The 22,310-nt window shown below is 37.1% G+C and overlaps 1 protein-coding gene across 1 annotated transcript; it reads right to left on the bottom strand.

Annotated features, from left to right (window-relative positions):
- Positions 1-11,722: 11,722 nt before the first annotated feature.
- On the bottom strand, positions 11,723-21,583 carry LOC106001355 (vomeronasal type-2 receptor 116-like). Its single transcript, XM_013036463.1, is given in 7 exon segments — positions 11,723-12,344; positions 12,346-12,619; positions 13,492-13,615; positions 14,553-14,780; positions 16,471-16,617; positions 17,961-18,144; positions 21,558-21,583. Coding segments are annotated over 7 exon segments (1,605 nt in total).
- Positions 21,584-22,310: the final 727 nt, after the last annotated feature.

Below are 22,310 nucleotides of genomic sequence, written 5' to 3'. Positions count from 1 at the left end.
AATAGAAAATCACATCAGAAAAATGTTCAATCATTTGAGCAAGCAGGATATACATCAGTTATATATAAAACCAGACAAAAATTGCATTTTTGATAAAGGTATATAAGAAGTAAATCTTGGAGATACTTCAAGAAATTGAAGCTATCTCTAATGGTGGCTTATGCCTGCAACCCTAGCAAAACAGGAAGCAAAGGGCTAAGAATTCTGAGTCAAAGCAAGGTGGTACAGAAAAGACCATGACACACTTTATCTCTAGTTAACTAACAAAAAGCTATAAGTGGAATTGTAGCTCAAGTGGTAGAGTATCAGTTTTGAGAGGAAAAGACAATCAAGAATGTAAAGCAATCCAATGATCAGTGGCTCACTCCTAGCTACCTCAGAAAAATGAAAATGAGTCAAAGAAATTGGAAATATTGAAGAGAAAAAAGAAGTGTGACACAATAAAATGGTTATAAAAGAAAGCGTGAATATAATCAAAATATGTTACATGCATGGTGGAACTACAATATGAATCAGGTACTTGGCATAAGCTCTATATTTTATCAAAATTGATAAACATCACCCCAAATCAATGGGTGTAGACTTGAGTCAAATCTGTCACCTACTCATGTATAATTGCGGTGTGCTATTTATCTACAAGAAAGACTTAGTCAATAATTATTGCTACCTGTAGTCAATAGCACATATAAAATTTTCCTAATCCAGGTAAGACTTTACTTCATATCTATGGGTAGCTAAGAAACATCATCGGCTGAAAGCATACTACTCGATGTGTCTATATCAATGCCTTAACAAAAGCACTCAAATATATTTTGGGAAATTAAGAGAATGAAAATCAGCCAAATGTGTGTAAATAGTGTATAATATAAAGAATAAGTTAAGCCAGACACTAGTGTGTTGTGCCTGTAGTCTTAACTACTCATGAGGCTGAGATATGAGGATTGTGTTTTGAAGCTAGCTTGGGCAGGAATTTCTGTGAGACTCTTATTTCCATTTAACCACCAAAAATGCTGGAAGTGGAGCTGTGGCTTAAGTGCTAGAGCACTAGCCTTCAGCAAAATGTTCAAGGACAGCACAGTGCCGGGCCCTGAGTTCCCAGCACTAAAGGAAGATGAATGTACTAGTGACAAATAAGGAAAAATATATTCTATTGCAGGGAAGAGAGGAATTCCTATCCTGTGATCTCTGCTCTTTATTGTGGGCAGCTACCTCAGTCTATAGTTGTCACAGCAGTACTTGAAAAGGAGTGAAAATGATAGACACAATGACATTTTCTTTTTCAGTAGGAATCACTTTGCTAGAATTTCTTGAAGTTCTGTGCAGTTCTTTTCTTTTCTTTTTTTGCATGTTTTTATTGTTCAGAATAGTGTACAGAGGGGTTACAGTTTCATGAGTAAGGTAATGAGTACATTTCCTATAGAGCATTGTTACCTCCTTCTTTGTTTTTCCCCTATCATCCCTTCCCTCCCCACCTTCCCAACTACTTCTTTTCTTTTTTAAGTACAGCTATGTATTGCTGAGACTCTATGTTACAGAACCAAATTTAAGAATATGAATGTGCACAAGTAAAGCAGAACTTACTGTGGCAGATAAAATTCTCCTGTAAGTGATCCTTATCACACTAACCTGCCTGGTAAGGCATGGGTTGTGCATCATATTTGACATAAAATAATGATACAATGCTTAGTTTGGAACAGTAACTACTTGTCTATAATAAGAATATGTGTGTGGACATGTGTGAGAGACAGAGAGCAAGACACAAAGAACAGACAGAGAAAACGGAGAGAGCCAAGGAGGAGACACAGTCCTAGAGTGTGAAATCAGTGTCTGGACACTGTCCTTGAGCTTTTTATGTTCAAGGCTAGCACACTGTCACTTGAGCCACACTTCTAGCTTTGGGTTGGTTAATTGGAGATAAAAGTCTCACAGATTTTTGTGCCTGGGCCAGCTTCAAACTTCCATTCTTAATTATCTGCCCCATGAGTAGTTATGACTACAGGCATGAGCCTCCAGCCTACCATACGACACTTTATCAACATTCTCAAAATATGGATGTTCCTAGAGAAAAGTTCACAAAACTACTGGCTTAGGGGGCCAGGAAATGTAGCTACAGCCCTTTAGTTCAGATGTCATGCCAGTGATTCAGGTTGAGTGTAATAACATCACTTCACTTTCTGCAATGACAGCTGAAGTGTAGGAGATACGGGCATGCAGAAGTAAAGTGAAGAATTTACTGGCCTGCAAAGGAGAAGCTGTATGGAAATAGAGTCCTGTCCTACTAGCAGGCAGAAAATCACTCAACAATAGATGCAAGATAAAACAATGAAACTGAGCTGTTCCTGCTTCAATACAGACGATAGTCAGTGTAGAAAATACAGACATTGATGTGTGTACCTAGAGTCCCTCAGCCATCACCCATCCTCAGAACAGAACAATACATGGGAATAAAATATTGAATTACTTACATCGTGTTCTCTTCTTGTCTGGAAGCATCAAGGTTACTATGAGCTTTTTCCAGAGCATAGAGAGGGAAAAACCCAGTGATCATCACATCTCCATCCATGTGTGCTCGTTGCTTCATAGTAGAAAAGCAGCTAGTGCCAGCCAAGGACCTGATAAAGAGGGGAAACTGGAGAAGGAGTGTGAAAGTCAAAGGCCACATCCCTGAATCATATTCCAAGCTGAAATTCTGTCTGGAAGTGAGGCCCACAGTTTCAGGTATGTATCTTCATATATCTTTATATATGTATGTATGTGTCTTTATATTGACAGAGGTATACACTATAGCTCACCTTTCCTCAAAGCCTCTTGTGTGTCACCAGAAGTAATTTGTAAAACTCTTCCCTGAGGCCTGGTCTTGGTGGCCTTCATCCAGGAGAAAAACATGAGTTGGAAAACATGTTTGTAGAATTACCTTCTTCACTCCAGGTACTATGATTTCATCCAAGACTGCAGAGAATGAGGCCCCAGAGACAGTTATCTTGGATGTATTTGGTCCATGGTCTGTGTCAAGAAACTATTTTCATGAAAGCCATCTGATGCAACTGGACTCCCTCAGAGGATTCCATGTCCTATGCATGGTGAAGTGTCCACACAAAGTCTATGCCTGTGAGATGTCAATGAAAGTTATAAGGACATCACACTCAGAGGATTGATTCACACACACACACACACACACACACACACACACACACTATATATATATAGAGAGAGAGAGAGAGAGAGAGAGAGAAAGAGAGAGAGAAAGAGAGAGAGATGAAATATATAGATATATGCCAGCCACAGAAAATTGGTGGCATTGGTGGTTGATAACAGGGAAGTTTCAATAAGAATTCCATGTGCAGAGGCCTCTAGAAATGCTGTTGCCCAAGGAATCAGTGATGCTGCTGAAGCAAGCAATTACAAGTGAATAACTCAAGGTCAATGGTGAAATTGAGTTCCACTTTTGCATTCTCAACTTTTACCTTCAAACAGGTAACGATTACGTATGTTGCTAACATAGATCAAGACATTTTCAGGATGCAGTGGTCTGAGAAAACATGTGATAATAGAGGAAATTCTTTTCTGTCAGAAACCTAAATCAATATCAAAAGCACCTCTATGTTTTCTACTTGTCAACATATGTTAGACCCAAATTCCATTCAGAGACTTCAGTGGCCCTGTAGAATAGAGCTACTTGAGGGCAGTGGACATATTCTACACAAGGCTGTAGTTTTGGATGCATATTTTGGTACACTTGTTCACAATCATGCATTAGGGTATCAGACAATATACATCACATATGTACTTTAAAATAGGGGAGGAAAACAAAAAAACGTTTCTAATGAAATTTCCACTGGTCTTTTAAAGTTTATAATCATTACATTTTAAAGGATCTGATCAGTTACTTTAAAAATTCTTAACTTTGTTGTGTACATGTATGCATGCAATGGGACTCAGCCTCAAAAGGTGGTGGCACTGGTTCATATCATAAATCTATAGTTTCTTGAGGATCCTACATATTGATTTCTATAGTGGTTGCATGAAATTACATTCCCATGAATAATATGTAAGTGTCCCCTTTCACTATATTCTTAGGAAAATTCCTCAGTTGTATTTTTGATGATAGACTGTGTCACTGAAGTGACATAAAATTTAGTGTTGTTTGGCTTTGCTTTTCCTTTATTAACCATTTATGCTTCTGGTTTTGAGAAGTGTGCTTAAGTTTGTTTGGCAATTTGTTAGTTGGATTGTTGGTTCTTTAGGAGTTTAGTTTTCTGAGTTTCTTTTATATTCTGGTTATAAATCACTTGCCACATATTTAGTTGGCAAATTCTACAGGCCATCTATTTAGTCTTGTCACTGTTAACTTTGTTTAACCAAAGGAATTTAGTTTGATGTAATCACATTTGTAAATTCTTGTTCTTATTTACTGAGTTATTTGAAATTTTAATTAGGAAGTGACTGCCTATACTAAATATTTTGTTGTTTTTGTTATCTGTTCTATACTGGGTTAAGTTTTAGTTTCTGAATTCATGGAGGGTAGGAAAATAAGGATCATTCATAAATTAGGACATCCTGTGCTACCTGGCCCCAGGGTCCTGGAGAAGATGGCGGCAAGGTGGCATAGAGATAGAAGGTCTGTTAGTGGAAACATGTAATCAGCACATGTACTGCCATTGTGTGTATGCAAGTTGGACTTTTGCAACCATAGACAACCTGCCTGGATCATAGATGAGAAGTCTTCCTGCATCCAGAAGTTGCTTCCAAGATGCTGAGAAAGGAATCTTGTATGGTGAAGCATTTATCCATTTGGTATTTTTAAGAATTACACTGTTACATAGAACTAATGTTTCCAAATTTTCCCACTACTGTATTAGGAAACCTAATGTATTTCTACTCATAACAAGTAATATATGAAGCATTTTATCTTTTACTTACTCAAGTAACAAGTGCAGCTTCTCTATTTCCCTAGAATGATTGTGTGTCGGGTTTGTCATTCCCGGTGCCACTTGTGTGCAAAACATTGGCGTTGTGACCTGGGTGCAGGTGAGTTTTTACAAGGTGTTTTAGTAGTAGACTTCACTTGTCAGAGTTTCTGAATTCTTCAAAATGTTCCACCCAGCATTTAAAAATATTCCATAGAATTCAGGTGGGGAATCCCGGTCTACCAAAGCAGAGGATGTGGTCACTTCCTGGTCAGAACTGAGGAATCACCATGTGTGACTGCTGCCCAAAGGAACCAAAATGTCTGAGAGCATTTCACTCACTGCGTCAGGAATCTTAGATGGGTCGAGGAGTCTGTAAAGTTACAGTCTTCTAGGATGAGTTAGGAAGAAAAATGCCTTGGTACAAAACCTAGAACAAACCTTTGGAAATGCAAGTATATCATGACCTCAGAAAATACTGAGAATGGCTTGTTTTTCTGGAGAAAAGTGTCTGTATGTGACTTGTGTTCAGTGAACTGAAGATTTGGATCGTGAGAAATATTGAATAATGTACATGAATTTAATGATAATTGACCTATAAGAGTATGTTTTCTGGTGACTGACAATTGAACCACCACATGAATTGTGACCTTAGTGTACACAAGGACTTCCTTGTTTCTTTCTTTGTAGTTTTTATTACATTTTTATACGTTTTTATTGTAAAAATACTGTGCATAGGGGTTACAGTTACATGAGCAAGGTAATGAGGACATTTACTATCAAGCATACTCCATCCTTTTTTCCCCACCATAATTTTCTCCCACAACTAAACTCCCTTCCTCCTCCGTCTAAATAGTAAAGTTCATTTTATAACATGGTGTATTTTACATCTCATTTTTAACAATGAGTCAACTTGTTTCCGTATTTAAGCATTTTCCCCTTCTACTCCCCAAATTAGAGAAGTGTGTATACAAGATGCAGGGCACCGACATCCAATAGAGTGAAAACAGGGGTTATACCAAGGGGGAGGAACACACAAAGAAAAAAAATCATATGGTACATTATAAATGTTAGAAACAATAGTAAGAAAGAAAAAAGCTACTTGTGTCCCTATCTTGGGGTTCACTTCACTTAACATCATCAAATCTGGTCATATGTACATAACTTTTGACCTTTTCTGCTTATCCTAACATATACTAGTTATTACCAATAACAGAAACCATGGGACCTATGTTTTTTGTGTTGGCTTACTTCACTTAATATAATTTTTTCCAAGTCTTTCTATTTCCTAACAAATGGGGTGGATCATTCTTTCTGGTGGAGGGATAGAAATGTTGTATATGTATATATACCACATTTTCTTGATCCATTCATCTACCAATGGGCATCTGGGTTGTTTTTATATCTTAGCTAAGGTAAAGAATGTTGCACTAAACATAGTTGTGCTGATAGCTTTAGTATAGTCTTGTTTATGATCATTTGGGTAAATGCCCAAAAGTGGAATTGCTGAGTCATAGGGGAGCTCTATGTGTAGTCTTTTGAGGAATCTTCATACTTTTTTCTGAAGTGGTTGAACAAGTAAAACTCTCTCCATTTTTGCAGATGACATGATCTTGTGTTTGAAGAATCCCATGGACTCCACTCCCAAATTACTCGAGCTGATTTGAAACTTTGGTAAAATATCAGGGTATAAAAGTAACCCTCAGAAATCAATGGCTTCTCTGTATGCCTACAATGAGAAAAGCGTGGCTGACATTAGGAAAGCAACTCCATTCGTAATAGCCCCACAAAAAACAAAATACCTAGGAATTAACTAAGAGGTGAATGACTACTCTGATGAAAACTTTAAAAACGTGAAAAAGGAAATCAAAGCAGAACTTAGGAAGTGGAAAAACCTTCCATGCTCCTGGATTGGAAAGATCAACATCGTGAAAATGGCAATTCTTCCCAAGGCTATCTACAAATTCAATGTGATACCTATCAATATTCCAACCTCATTCTTCAATAGAAGAAGCAATCCAAAAATTCATATGGAACAATAAAAGACCCGAATAGTGAAAACAGAAAGAACTGAAGGAATATAATTACCCAAATGGTGAATGGAAAGAATAGAGCTGAAGGAATATAAATACCAAATCTCAAACTCAACTACCTGGCCATAGTAATCAAAACAGCTTTGTATTGGCACAAGAACAGACATGAGGACCAATAGAATAGAACTGAAAACCCAGAAATGAACCCACAAACTTACAGCCACCTAATTTTCGATAAGGGAGTTAAAAATAGAATGGAAGAATGACATCCTCTTCAGTAAATGGTGCTGGCAAAAATTGTTAATCACCTGTAGAAACTAAAGTTAGATCCTTATATATCACCCTGCACCAGAATCAACTCCAAATCGATCAAAGTCCTCCGAGTCAAAGCAGACACTCTGAAAACTTTACAGGATGGAATAGGAGAAACCCTAGTTCTCCTTGGCACAGGCCAAATTTTTCTCAGTAGAGACTCAGAAACACAACAAATCAAAAAAAGTTGGACAAATGGGATTGTATGAAGCTGCAGAGCTTCTGCATGGCAAACGACATAGTTAGCAAGATCAATAGAAAGCCCACAGATTGGGAGAAGATCTTCACTAGCCATACAACTGATAAGGGTCTCTTATCTAAAATATACTTGGGGGCTGGGAAGTTGGCTCAGTGGCAGAGCGCTTGCCTTGCATGCCTGAGGCCCTGGGTTCAATTCCTCAGCACCACATAAGCAAAAACGAAAAAAGCCGGAAGTGGCGCTGTGGCTCAAGTGGTAGTGCACTAGCCTTGAGCTGAAGGGCTGAGGGACAGTGCTCAGGCCCAGAGTTCAGGCCCCACAACCAGACCAAAAAAAAATAAAATAAAATATACTTGGGACACAAAAAAATTAAATCCCCCAACAACAAATCCTCAAAGAAAAAACTGCCTGATAAATAAGTGGGCTAAAGACTTAAAGAAAAACTTCTCTGAAGAGGAAAGAAGAATGGCCAATAGACACATGAAGAAAAGCTCAACCTCTCTAACCATAAAAGAAATGCAAATGAAAACCATAATGAGATTCCTTGTTTCTTAGTTCACTCTTCCAGTGTATCTGGTTTAGATTAGGGAACCCATGACAGAAAGTTTCAGTGATTCACACTGGCATTTCTGGTTAAGGTGAATTCTCTCTCCTTGTTAAATTCAGCCTTGTTATTGCTCAACAGCTTTGTGAATGAGTAGAGAAGATGTCGGTGGAGAAGTACATATTGACAGTGAAAGCGCTCATGGAGAGTAGTTTTCTGTCCTGAAACAAAATCTCTTTCCAGTAATGGGACAAGTTTCTTCTCTTGATCTGAATCTTACAGGACATGTAAATTATTTTAAGATATTTACCCCAAAGTCTCTAGAATATGCTAAGAAAGGTTTTTACATTCATGCCGTTTATTCCAGGCTATATTGAATTATGTATAAAAGGATGGAAAACATTTACCTTTTCTTCTGTAAAGCAAGTTTGGTATGATAAATTCAATTGAATATTCAATGTAGTGACTGAAATAGAATGAAAGGCATTATAAATGTGGAAAACAGATGATTAAATAGGACCAAAGAAACAAAGGACCTCTTCTTAATTTGTCATGTAGTTTCTAGATGACTCTATGTTCTTAACCCATATATGGTGTATAGATGTACACATTTGAGGGAAACTAGTAGGAGGGCCCAGAACTAGAGGCAAACAGGTGAAAAAATACATCAGAGTGGCCCATCAGCTGCTCTGCACATTGATGAAAGTGAACTAAGCAACTCAAGGGTGGCGATGGGAGGGAAAGATGACAGAGAGAAAGGAAACAGCTGACACTAAGCAAATGGAAAGAAATGTACAAATCACCTAGTTTGGAAGAAATGCTTTTATTGTTAAAGTCTGTAGAGTTCATAAACTTTGTAGATGAAGACGATGACAAGTTGCATTGTGAAGGTTAAAATGTGTTAGTGACTTTAGCTAAGTATCACTACACCACATTACTGTGAAAGTTATATAATTAATCTCAATAAAGAAGAAAAAGAAAATAGAGATGAGTGAAAAAGTTCAAGTTGTAAGTAAGGAAGAATTTATTTCAGTCATTAGTCCTGGTGCTAGATTGAGGGGAGGAATGAGGAAAGCTCTTTGTCCTCCAGTAACTTCGGGGCACAGAGAAAATATTGTTTAACTCTTCGAAGTTGAAGGATCTTAAAGTTTCATTTTTATATTTTCATTTATTTTTATTAATGTGTATTTGCAAAAATGGGATTCACAATGATATTTTATACATGTTTGTGACTTTTATAACATTCACTCATTCCTCGTTTCAAACCAGTTTCAAGGAACTCCGTTATTATTTTTTCATACATTAGACATAATGTTTTGTTAGAATTTACAGAAACCTTTGAAAAAATCAGTAAAATTTTTACACTCCTTCCTTTCGTTGCATATGTCCTTCATCCATTTAATCACAAACTTCTCTCACTCGCATTAATCTTCCATACCTCCCATCCATCCATCCATCTTTCAATACATCCATTCATCCATGCCTATACATTTCAGAGTGTAAATATTGTGTAAGTTCACTTAAAATTGCAATGAAATTCTAGAAAGGAATACTATTGAGTACATCTTTAAAATATGTAAGAGCTGGTGGCTGGTGTCTCATGCCTGTAACTCTTAGCTACTCAGGTGCCTGAGATTTGAGGATCAGGATTCAATCCCAGTCTTTGCAGAAAAGCCATGATGGTACTCCCTTTTTTATTTATTTATTTATTTTTGTTCGTCATGGGGCTTGAACTCTGGGCCTGAGCACGGTCCCTTAGATCAAGGATAGCACTCTACCACTTGAGCTACAATGCCACTTCTGGTTTATTGGAGATGAGTTTCACTGACTTTCCTGCCTGGGCTGGCTTTGAATCACGATCCTCAGATCTCAGCCTCCTGAGTAGCTAGGATTGCAGGACTTTTGCCACCGGTGCCTGGCACAGTGTAAGCCTTGAATTGAAGCATGCATTAATGAATTAATAATATCAAAAGAAACATGTAATGAACACTAGAAGAGGCAAGAAATGAGTGCAGTTGTGTCGATATGTCTTAATTATATAGAAATAGTATCGAACCCACTAAGTCAGAATATTTGCAACAATAAGTAATGTTTCCTTATCAAATATAGACTTTTGAAATGTGACATATAAAAATGTTCATGTTTTAACAGATTATAAATGTGATAAACTTATAAGAGATAATGTTATATATATTTAATGCACAAACTTCTACTTACCAAAATTAAAGAATGATGAAACACAAATAAATTGGAAGGTATAGCCAACCATAGAGGAACAAAGTATGATGTATTAAGGACTTTTATCTTTATATATATATATTATTGTAAAGATACTGTACAGAAGGGTTACAGTTACATAAACAAAGTAATGAGTCCATTTCCTATTGAGCATTGTTACCCCCTCCTGTTTTCCCCTACCCTCCCTTACCTCCCACCTCCTCAACTCCTCCCTCCCCTCCAAAGTTGTAAAGTTCATTTTCAGCAGAATGTCTTGTACATCTCATTGTTACAGTGGGTCAATCTATAACCTTATTTCAGCATTTGGTTATTTCACTTTCCCTCCCCAAATTAGAAAAATGTATTTACAAGATAAAGGACACCAGAATCAAATACAATGACAACAGGGATTATACATTTGGGAAGAACGTACAAAGAAACAAAAAATCACATAGTACATTATAAGTACAATAAAAACAACAGCAGGAAAGATAAAAATACATTTGGTTATTTCACTTTCCCTCCCCAAATTATAAAAATGTATATACAAGATAAAGGACACCAGAATCAAATACAGTGACAACAGGGATTATACATTTGGGAAGAACATACAAAGAAACAAAAAATCACATAGTACATTATAAGTACAATAAAAACAACAGCAGGAAAGATAAAAAATCTTGTGTCCTATATTAGGGTTCATTTTGCTTTGCATCAGCTTATATGGTCATATGTACATAGCTTTTGACCTCTTCATCCTGTCATAGACATAAACTTCCAGTCAGGTGGGGTAGGGTGGGGTGAGAGGAGTGTGGGAGGTGGGGGAGGGAAGGGATTGTGGGACAACAACAAGGGAAGGGGTAACAATGATCGACAAGTAATGTACTCATTGCATTACTCATATAATGGTAATACCTCTGTTCAGCATTTTTACAGTAAAATATAATTTGATAAAAAGAAAGAAGCATGAGAGGGAGGAGGAAGATAGAGGAGATGGAGAGTGGCAAAGAGAAAGAGAGACAGAGACAATGAGAAGAGTGCCACAAAAGAGACTCAGGATTATTGAAAAAGGTGAATGTGTGAATAGAAATATACAAGTATTGAACAAAACAATTTCTAAGGATCATATTAAAAGGTGAAACTTTATGAGAAGAAAAGCTCAATAAAAAGTATTAGAGGATTATTCAACATATTAGTGTGAATAAACAAAGTCAGTATAGTTGAAAATTTGGGAACATGATTGCAAAACACAACAGTGAAAGAAACTGAGAAGGGAGAAGGAGGAATCAAATATGAGGAATAGAAGGAACCAAAACTATACAAGAAAAATTCGAATTGAAATGGTGATCCCCACCATTTGTCACTTCCATTAGCAGAAACATGGGCAATAGATCCTCATTCATTGAAGTAAAAATTCCACAATACACATTAATAGAACAATGGAAAATTACTGTAGATTTAGACCAGACCTCCTGTATACTAATGAAACAGGAGTTTAATCATAAGAAAGCTAATGTCTCCTACTATGAATTTTATCCCTGAAACCATGCAGAGAATTTCTATTGGGCACTAACAAGATGTAACATTTGGGGGCAAAAATGCAGCCTAGAACCCCTGCCCCAGAGGCCAAGATGGAGAAGACCTCCACAGTCACCATGACCTTCCCCTGGGCACTGTGGTAGACAGTCAGGAAGGTGAGCCACACACTGCAGAACACCAGCATGCTGAAGGTCAGGAACTTGGCTTCATTGAAGGTGTCAGGCAGGTTCCTGGCCAGAAAAGCCACAGTGAAGCTGGTCATGGCCAGGGATCCCAGGTATCCCAGGACACAGTAGAAGGCAGTGAGGGAGCCCATGTTGCACAGGATGATGATGTGGCCATGTTCAAACTGCGCATCTGTGTCCACAAAGGGAAGGGAGTTTGCCAGCCAGAGTCCACAGAGAGTCACCTGGACAAAGGTGCAGAGGAGGATGATGAGGTTAGGAGCCCCTGATACCAGCAGCCACCTCATCCTTCTCCCTGGAGAAGTGGCCTTGAAGGCCAGAGCCACAGTCACTGTTTTGGCCAACACTGTGGATACAGCCACAGTGAACACAATCCCAAAAGTGACCTGCTGTAGGATGCAGGTGACTGTTGGGATGTCCAAGAAAGAGCAAGGAACAGAGGAAACAGAAGATGAGGGAGATGAGCAAGATGTAGCTGAGAGTCTGGTTATTGGCCTTGACAATGGCAGTGTCTTGATGTTTCACAAACATCCCAAGAACAACAGCAGTTAGCATAGACAAACAGGCCAGAGCCATGCCCAAGGGATCTCCAAAGGCCAGGAAACTTACAGCTCTCAGGAGGCATTGAATCCTGTGTGTGTTGGCATACTTATGTTCTGGACACTTCATACATTGCTGCATTTCTGGTGGAAAGTATACACTTCCATTAGTTTTTTTATGAACTTCTTTTTCTTCAAAGACTTTAGGAAATTATTTACTTAGGTATAATCCTAAGATGTCAGTACTTACTATCATAAAAGTATTTTTCTTTACCAAACCATAACCACCTCCTATTTCCAACTTCTTCAGGCTTTTTTATTCAAGTGTTTTCCTTCTGTGACTATCAAACCTATTGATAATGTAATAGTTGAGGCATTGTAAAACCTAATATATTTTCTACAGTTTTGTTCACTCTCATTAACTGTTTTTCAAATCATATTTAAATTTGTAATTATACAGGTGTATATAAAAACATTAATTTTATCCTATGGCATACTTGAATTCATCTCCTTAAGTTTGTGTGGCCTACTCACCTCTGCAACTGTAGGAATAGAGTGACCATTCTTGGGCACTCAATGGTCATGCTCACTTCTCATACTGAATCCACCTTTCTGAGACCTTGCCCTGTGCTAATAACAGTTCTGGGAACTGTCAAACAATGGTATACAAGATCCATATTTTTTGTGGGGGTTAAATGTAACTTTTAAGATCAAAACTGTCCTTAATAAGACTTTTTTAAATTTCATGTTAGAGTTTACTTGCCCTAATGTTCAGTGATAAGAAGGATTCCTGGAGAAAATTTTGACTGCAATAGACTAAAAATTACTAAATAGGCAATTCAAAGGCATGATCTATCATATTGTAATTAGCAATACCTGTATTTTTCAAAATTAATTTATTAATAGATAGAAGGAAGAGGGGCTCTGTAATCCTAATAAACAATTTTTGCATTGTTTGTTTGGGTTGAAGACAACTAGGGTGGGTTGAAGAATTTCTTCATTAGTCACAGAATTACCTGTCCCATTAGCAATCTCATTCTCTGGGCAAGGGGTACAATCAAAACAACAGGCAGCCTTTCCTTCCTGAGGAGATTTCCTGAATCCAGTCCCACAATTCTCACTGCAGATAGAGTGAGGAGTCTGAGGAAAATCAGAGATGTTTAGTAACTCTTCAGACTTATAGCTAACAGTCCAAAAAGACCATTGCTTTAAATAATGGATTATTAAGCATAATGTTTCTATGCAGATGAGTGTAGTGGAGTAATTGATTTTTGTTACAGCTATGATTTGTTACAGCTATGATTTCCAAAACCTTATATGCTACAACCTTGATTTCTAGCCTGTTCAGTTATTGAAATGTATGAGATCTTTAAAAGGTAGAAACTAGTGGTGAGAAAGTAATTCCTAGTATACAGCCCTATAGGATTTACTTTAATTTGTGTCATATATGTTGTCTTATACATATCTTCTGTTACATGGGGAAGGGTAAGGAGGAAGACCTCCACTTTATAGGGTTATGTAAACCACAGGACTATTGTATCTTTCTGTTCCCTTTCCAGTGTCCATGATGTGAGAATCTTCTCACAGGTGCCTTCAAAGATTCCTTTCACCATAGCCTGTTAAGTAGCAGGTCAATTAACCATTGAATGAATTTCTATAGAAGGGAGCAACTCATCAGGTACTTTATCACAGTGTTAGAAATCTACTGAGAAATATATAGTTTATATCTTACGACAATATTCTAAATCAATATTTAGAAACATATTTACTTGTTTCAGATCTGATCTTTGGGTTATAACTCAAGATCTGGGCACTGGAATTGGTGTTTTTGCTCAAGTTTAGCACAGTACTACTTGAGTCAGAGCTTTACTTCCAGATTTTTGGTGGTTAATTGGAGATAATTGTCTCAGAGACTTTCCTGGGTGAGATTATTTTAAACTATGATATTCAGAACTCAGCTCACTGAGTAACTAGGATTATGAGAGAACGTTGCTGACACTCAGCCAGGTATGCATTTAAAAGGTGACTTTTGCTGACTTGTGTGTCCTCAAAATTATTAGGATTAGATCCAACCCACCTCTGTAGTTTGAATGACCCACTCTATCAAATCTTCAGATAAAGACAGTCGATTGCCATGTGGAGCATATGGAGAAAACATTCCTATTTTCACTGCAAGTTCAAGACCTGATGGAAAATCCCAAATGTTCAGAATATCATACTCTGGCTCCAATTTCCTTTTCTTATCCCAAATCACTTGGTCTCCAGTAGAACTGTAAAACTGGATGTTCTTCAGAAAAGAGTGCAGCTATAAGGGAGATATTTTCTTATGGTGAGGTACATTCCCAGATTTAAGACAGAAAATGTGAAGTAAGAAAAGCTTCTGATTGCCTTTAATCTCTAAATCTGAATTCAAGAATATCACAGACACCTAATGAAATATCCCCCAGAAGAAAATCTATGGCAGAATAAAAATAATCTTTCTGAAAAATAACCTTATCTGTCAGAAAAGGAGTAGAAGGCCTTTTTTCAAGAGAAACCATTTTGCTACAGCTTGCCAAATCACTATTTTGTGAATGTTAGTAGTTTGACTTACTAAATTTTAATACCAAAAGTTGAATGAACCCAGGTCACTTATGAAAAATATGGACAATTCTGTTCAGTAGATCATATCTTGCTATGATTGAAGAAAAGCTGAATTTAGTTTTCAAAACATTAGCTATGAACATGTTGAAGTTATTGGAAACTAATGAAATTTATAAGCAAGGTGCCGGTGACTCATGAATGTATTCTTATCTATACCAGAGATCCAGATCAGGGGATCATGCTTCAAAGCCAGGCTGGGAAGAAAAGTCTGTGAGAGCTTTGTTTCCAATAAACTACTCAGAAAAATCTAGAAGCAGTGCTGTGCTTAAGTGGTTGAATGCAATCCTTGAGCACAAAGAGAGTCAGCCCAGGTCCTGAGTTTAAGCCCTTGAACTTGCAAAAACATAACTTATAGAAACATGGAATATATTGTATCCCTGTTCCTGACCTGGTGTTTACTTAAGAGCATATGCATTTGGTCTAGAGTACCTAACAGACACTGCAACATAAAGAATTTTTTGGGCCTCAAAAGCACCTGATATATTTAATTTTTAAGCGTTAATCTATGTTTACTCAATTTTGTATTTACAGTAGGTTTTGAGCAAATTACTTCATATACTGAAATATAATTCATTAATATCAGAATCCAAGGTATGTATGACCTATGAATACAGTTATATAAATGTGTGTACATATACATATGTGTATATATACATAAACATACATGCATACATCCAGAAATATTGAAATTCATACAATAAGAAACCCCTCTAGCCTTTGCTCATCGTGTGGGCTCTCCAACATAGAAGAAATTACCTTTGCAGGGAAAAGCACTGTTCCTTTCCTATTTCCCACTGTTTGAATTCTGTTTGTTGAAGAAGCATCTCATGGAGAGCCCTGGGCCACAGCATACACAGCATTGTATATATTGTAACTGTGTCCAGACATAGTCATGTCAAAAATATGCCTAGGCAACCAATTCAAAGAGGCGTCATGAGGACAGTTGTCCCATGTTACAAAGTCAGACTCAGACCTGAACAATTAAAAGACAGAAACCACAGCCTAGCAAGAAAAATGTCTTCTGGGTATTTGGAAGGGTTTACTGCCTTGATAAAATCTGTGAATCTAGAAACATATACATGATGCTGTGTAAAAATAAGAGGTACATTCAATGAGCCTAGAGTGAAATATCTCATTCTCATGGTGAAATCCCACTGTGAATTCATGACACAAACTTTGCCTTGTATTAAAATTTGCTCAAGACACACTATTATAGTTATTAATGAACCATTGTTACCATATATGATGAGGACATTTGCTGAAGATTTGTTGATCTTGTTATAAACTGCCATGAGTTTGAATATATGTGAAGTGGATTGGCTTGAGATCACTATCTCATAGTCTACACAAACTCTTTTCTTGACCTTCTCTTCTTTTAATTCAGCAAGAACCCATGCACCATTCTCATCTTGTGAGGTCAACAGTCCCACCCAGTTCCAGCTGAAGTGAAACAGAAAAGAGACCATGGCATTGGCTATTGATGTGTCCTTTGGAGCCATCTGATAGAGAGCAGAAAATTTGTTATGATCATTCAGGGCATGATCAAAAGGCTCAAAGGTAAACTAAAGGGAAAAAAATTGGATGCTCCATGAATGAGAAGATTGTCATCAATCACAATCTGACTCTTTTGTTTTTCCTGGCTTTTTAATTTTTAATTTTATTGTATAGAGGGGATACAACTACATGAGTCACAATCTCACTCTTGAAGTATGTTAAGAACCAGCTGAAGTAGGTGGAAGGTAAGTTTTTATTTTTGAAATGATATTTTAATCATTTTCAAATAGTTGTACAACATATTGATTTATTTGTAAAATGTGTCTTGCTCTTTGTCACTATTTCCAAGAATTCTTCCCATTTATATCAACTCTACCCACTCCATAGCTTTCCTAATTCCATTTCCACATATGTACATTGAATATTATGTTGTTTTTCCCCACCTGTCCATTTGGTATTCATCTGACTTTTCCCCTAAATATCTACTCCAGTCAGACAAGGCATGCTTCAGCCTTCTGGTGTTCTTTTATATACTGTGAGTAGATCAGAAAAGTTAAACAATGGAGTTCCATGCCTCATTATACCATATAGATCATGTATTTATGTAAATAACTATGTGTGTTCCATATTTATTTCATATTACATATTCATATTGTGGATCTAACTTTCACATATGAGAGAACTCATTTATCCTTTCTTGTTCTGATGCTGACTTTCTTCATTTAACACATTTTCCATGTGTGTGTGCGTGTGTGTTTGTGTTTGTGTGTATGTGTGTGTGTATGTGTTTGTACATACAATTACAGGTACATAAACTCATGGCCTCTTGCAATTCCTTGGCTTTTCCCCCAAAGACTGGTGCTCTACTATTTGAGTCACACATTCACTTTGTGATTTTACTGGTTAATTGGAGATACTAGCTTTCTGAGCAACCTGTATTACAAGTGTGAGCCATCAGTACACTGCTCAACATATCTTCACACTGCAAAGTCATTTTTCACTTTGTAATTTATTAAAGGCCTGAATCAATAAATTATCCATTTATCTGCTTGAACTTTTCCATCTCCTTTTCCAAACAGTGGAATATATATTCCACCATCTTTAAGTACTTACTCTTCAGTACCACAACATTTGATAGGTTTATAAATCCAGTCTCTTCCTACCATTCTCTTCTTTTTTTATTCTCTTCTAACACCTGAAATGCCACCAAATTAGACATTTTTGTATCATTTAACACCTCCCACCAACACCTGTGGAAATCTGTAGAGTCCCAGCAATGTCCCAATCTGGTCAGATGTTATTCCTGATGGTGCTGTAAGTACTGCCATAGACATCCTGTCTCTCATACAGGAGTAGTTTGGAATCTTGTATTTTCCAAAGAGCCAAATGAAGGGATTCTTAAGCATTGTCCAAGCTCTGAAGTGAACACATAGATATCAAGTCCGAGAGTCAAGTTATGCAAAAGATCAGGGTTTTTGTTGATCTCAATAGCAAAAGCCATGGCCAAAACAAATGGATAGTTCTTGAAGGTCCTACATAAAGAGGATAGAAATTGAGTAGGAGTATTTCAAAACTTATGATTTTTCTAGATTGAATCCTTGTTTATTTGTCCCATGAGTATGTTAAAACATTATCAATTGTGATGGAATATGAATGTATTGTCTTATGCATGTATATAGAAATAAGAACGAACGTGAAGGGAATTTGTCATGAATGAGATTCAGAAATTTATTTAAGATGAGAGAGAGAGACAGAAAAAGAAAGACCTTGGAGTCAAAGCAGACACTCTGAAAACATTACAGGATGGAATAGGAGAAACTTTAGGTCTCCTGTCTCCTTGGAACAGGCCGAAATTTTCTTAATAGAGACCCAGAAACACAACAAATCAAAGAAAGGTTGGACAAATGGGATTGCATGAAATTGCAGAGCTTCTGCATGGCAAAGGACATAGCTAGCAAGATCAATAGAAAGCCCACGGATTGGGAGAAGATCTTCACTAGCCATGCAACGGACATGGTTCTCATATCTAAAATATACCTGGAACTCAAAAAATTAAATCCCCCAACAACAAATCCTCAAAGAAACAACTTCCCGATAAATAAGTTGGCTAAAGACTTAAAGAGAAACTTCTCTGAAGAAGAAAGAAGGATGGCCAATACTTCGAGATAAAAGAAATGCAAATCAAAACAACATTGAGATACCACCTCACTCCAGGTAGAATGGCAAAAATGAAGAACTCTAATAAGAACAGATGTGGAAGGGGATGTGGACAGAAGGGAACCTTACTGCATTGTTGGTAGGAGTGTAAACTTGTTCAACCACTTTGGAAAGCAGTATGGAGGTTCCTCAAAAGACTCCACATAGAGCTGCCCTATGACCCAGCAATCCCACTCTTGGGCATTTACCCAAATGATCACAAACAAGACCACACTAAAGCTACCAGCACAACTATGTTTATTGCAGCATTATTTGCCATAGCTAAGATATGGAACCAACCCAGATGCCCCTCAGTAGATGAGTGGATCAAGAAAATGTGGTATATATACACAATGGAATTTTATGCCTCCATCAGAAAGAATGACATTGCCCCATTTGTTAGGAAATGGAAAGGCTTGGAAAAAATTATATTAAGTGAAGTAAGCCAGGCCCAAAGAAACATAGGTCCCATGGTTCCCTTATTTGCAATATCTAGTATATGTCTGAGTCAAGCAGAAAAGGTCAGATAAGGTGATTTTAGGGAAATAAACCCTAAGATATGTATTCAAATGTTTTTTTCTGTCATGCGATTGTTTCTAACAATTTATAAGAATATATTTATAAGAATATAAGAATATTTCCTTGTTGCTTTGCATGTCCCTCCTCCACAGTATAACCCCTTCTTTCACTGTATTTGATGTTGGTATAATTTGTGGAGGGGAAGGGGAAAAACAAATCGTTTATATAGGGATACAGGTGGACCCATTGCAACAATGAGATGTACAAGTCGTTATGTCGAAAATGAACTTTACAACTTTTGTGCGATGGGGGGTAGGGAGATTTGGGTGTGGGGGAGGGGGAGGATGGGAAGGGATGGGAAGGGGAAACAAAGGAGGAGGCTACAATGCTTGATAAGAAATGTATTCATTATCTTGCCCATGTAATTGTAACCCCTCTGTACAGTATTTTCACAATAAAAAAAGAAAGAGAGAAAGTGAGAGAGAGCGATTTCCCCACTACCACATGCACCTCAAGAAACAGCTGTTGACCATTGTTTTAGGTTTTCATCAGACAGCAAACAATCTCTTGCCTTTATCTTAGGGTAACTAAGTTCATCTGCATAAAAAATAAGTCTACTTTAGTCACCTAGTTTATATTATGTGCTTGTGTGGCAGGCCAGTCTAACTAACAAATGTTCAATTTATGAGCAGCTTTCAGAAACAAAGTGTTAAATATGAAAGATTCTACAGCAATCTCTGCTTACAGACCGAACATATTGAACATCTCCTCCTGCAATATCAACCAGAAGAAGAGCTCAAATATAAGGTGAGGCAATTTTATTTTTATTTATGTACCAAAATTAAAGAGATGCATCCAACTCCAATGAAGTCATTATGGAGAAAGGAACCGCAAATACAGTGGAGGAGAAGAGAAATGTAAGGAAGGCTTTACATTGAAATCCCAGTTCCATTTTACCATGGTAAAATGTAGTGATGACTACTCTCTTGCTAAAATAGTTAGTTTGAAATATGAAAAATAAACCAATAGAATGGAAGACAGAGGATCACAGTATTTTAGTTTCTTTCTCTCTGTCCTGTGTGCAATGATGTGTTTGTGCATGTTCCTATTCTAAAGGAATTCATATGATGAAATAAACAGGCATTGTTTTAAAATGAAACAATGAAGGCATGATGGAAACACAAATAAAAGGATTAATTTGTTCAACATATGGTGTAAGTATATGAGAAACAATGATAATGAAAGCCTATCAAATTTAGTGAAATCTTCTAAGCAGAAGAAAATAGTGAGCATGAAGAAAAATTGATTGAATATATTCATATAGAAATGTAAACTATAAGAGCAAAAATGTGTGAAAAAGAGTTGTAAAAGTTGACAAAGCATTTTCCAAAAAGCAAATAATAGTGTTTTTGGCATTCAGCAAATGGTTGGGAATGCCCAAAATTTTAAATGCCTGTTCTAATAAGTAGTGACAGAATTTAAAATTCCTAGCATAGACAAGGATAGGATGTAAGTTACCTAAAAATTAAAGGATAAACAAATTTCTGATCATGACATCTACATCAGGCTGCTTTATGATCAAGCTCTCACAAGTGAAATACTTATACAGGGTAGATTCTCTTGTCTAGAAGAGAATTTAGACCCATAACACATAGCTGTGTCTTTGTTTCCTGAACCACAGACTCCTCAGTAGAATCCACAAGAGTCAGGAGAAGATGTCAGGGTATCTTTACAATATTGACTATAAAAATATAAAAATTATCCACCAGAAGTATTTTAGGGAGAAAGATATCGTTTAGTAATGAAGGTGGAATAATAATCTCCCCAGACAAGTATAGTTAAGAGAATATATTTCCAGGAGACATCTCCTACAAGTAATATTTAAGTAATTTTCCAGTCCAAAAGGCAGAACTGTTAATGAGCAAGAAAAAGATACAAGAATGTGTGTGTGTTTATTGTATTTATAATAAATAATAAATACACACACACATATATATCTGTATCTATCTATCTACATATATATATATATATATATATATATATATATATATCTTGTTCCCTGGCAATACAATAAAAGTAGAGTTCAACAGGAAAACCCTTCACAGAAAATACTCAAACTCATAGAAAGTGAACAATTCATTACTGAGTAATCAGTAAGACTTTGAAGAAATTAGATAGGATATGTGATCATTTTTAGGATTCAATGTAAATAAAAACATGAAATACCAACTGGATGGGGACCATGTTCATGTCCATGATTGCTTGCATCAACAAATTAGAAAAATCTCAGGTCAATACCCTAATGACGCATATCAAAAACAGACCTGATACTTCTAATAAGATGGTGGCATCATCACAGGTAAACTCCTTAGATATCACTGACCAAATAGATATTTAAGGTCCTACCACACATTTTTCCACAAGAGATCCACACCAATCAAACTTTAAACAGAAAGTAATTCTAATGCAATATCTCACTGCATAAATGCAAAAGCAGAAAACAGCAAGCTAGTATGCATACTCACTCTTAGCAGACAGCCTAGGCCCCATGCCACTCCATGCAGCTCAGGGAGACTCAGAAGAGGAGAGACACACCACAGGACTGGAGAGAGGGGAGGAAACCAGAAAGAGGAGGTTGACCTGGACACATCCAGACAAAGAGGTCCCTCACCAAGACTTCCCTAGCCCACTCAGCACAGGCTCCAGAATCTGTGAGTACCCAACCCATAACCTTGCCTTGAAGGACCAGCTTCCTTCGGTGACCCAAAGTGCCCTGACTGAACCCCCAGCTGAAGAGGGCAACAACATATTTGAAGAGGAAAAAGATCCACATCCACATCATCTGGAGCTACAGTGACAAGTCTCAAGAGATACAGCTCTCCTCCTCCGCCAGCAAACTAAAACTTCCAACTCTCCTCCATACTCCCGCATATAGCCAAGGGAGCACCTGGGAAGACAAACCAGGACCCACCCATGTACTAGC

The sequence above is a fragment of the Dipodomys ordii genome, unplaced genomic scaffold (assembly GCF_000151885.1).
Source record: "Dipodomys ordii isolate 6190 unplaced genomic scaffold, Dord_2.0 Scaffold288, whole genome shotgun sequence".
NCBI classification, from domain to species: Eukaryota; Metazoa; Chordata; class Mammalia; order Rodentia; family Heteromyidae; genus Dipodomys; species Dipodomys ordii.
This window is presented reverse-complemented; position numbering and strand designations above follow the sequence as displayed.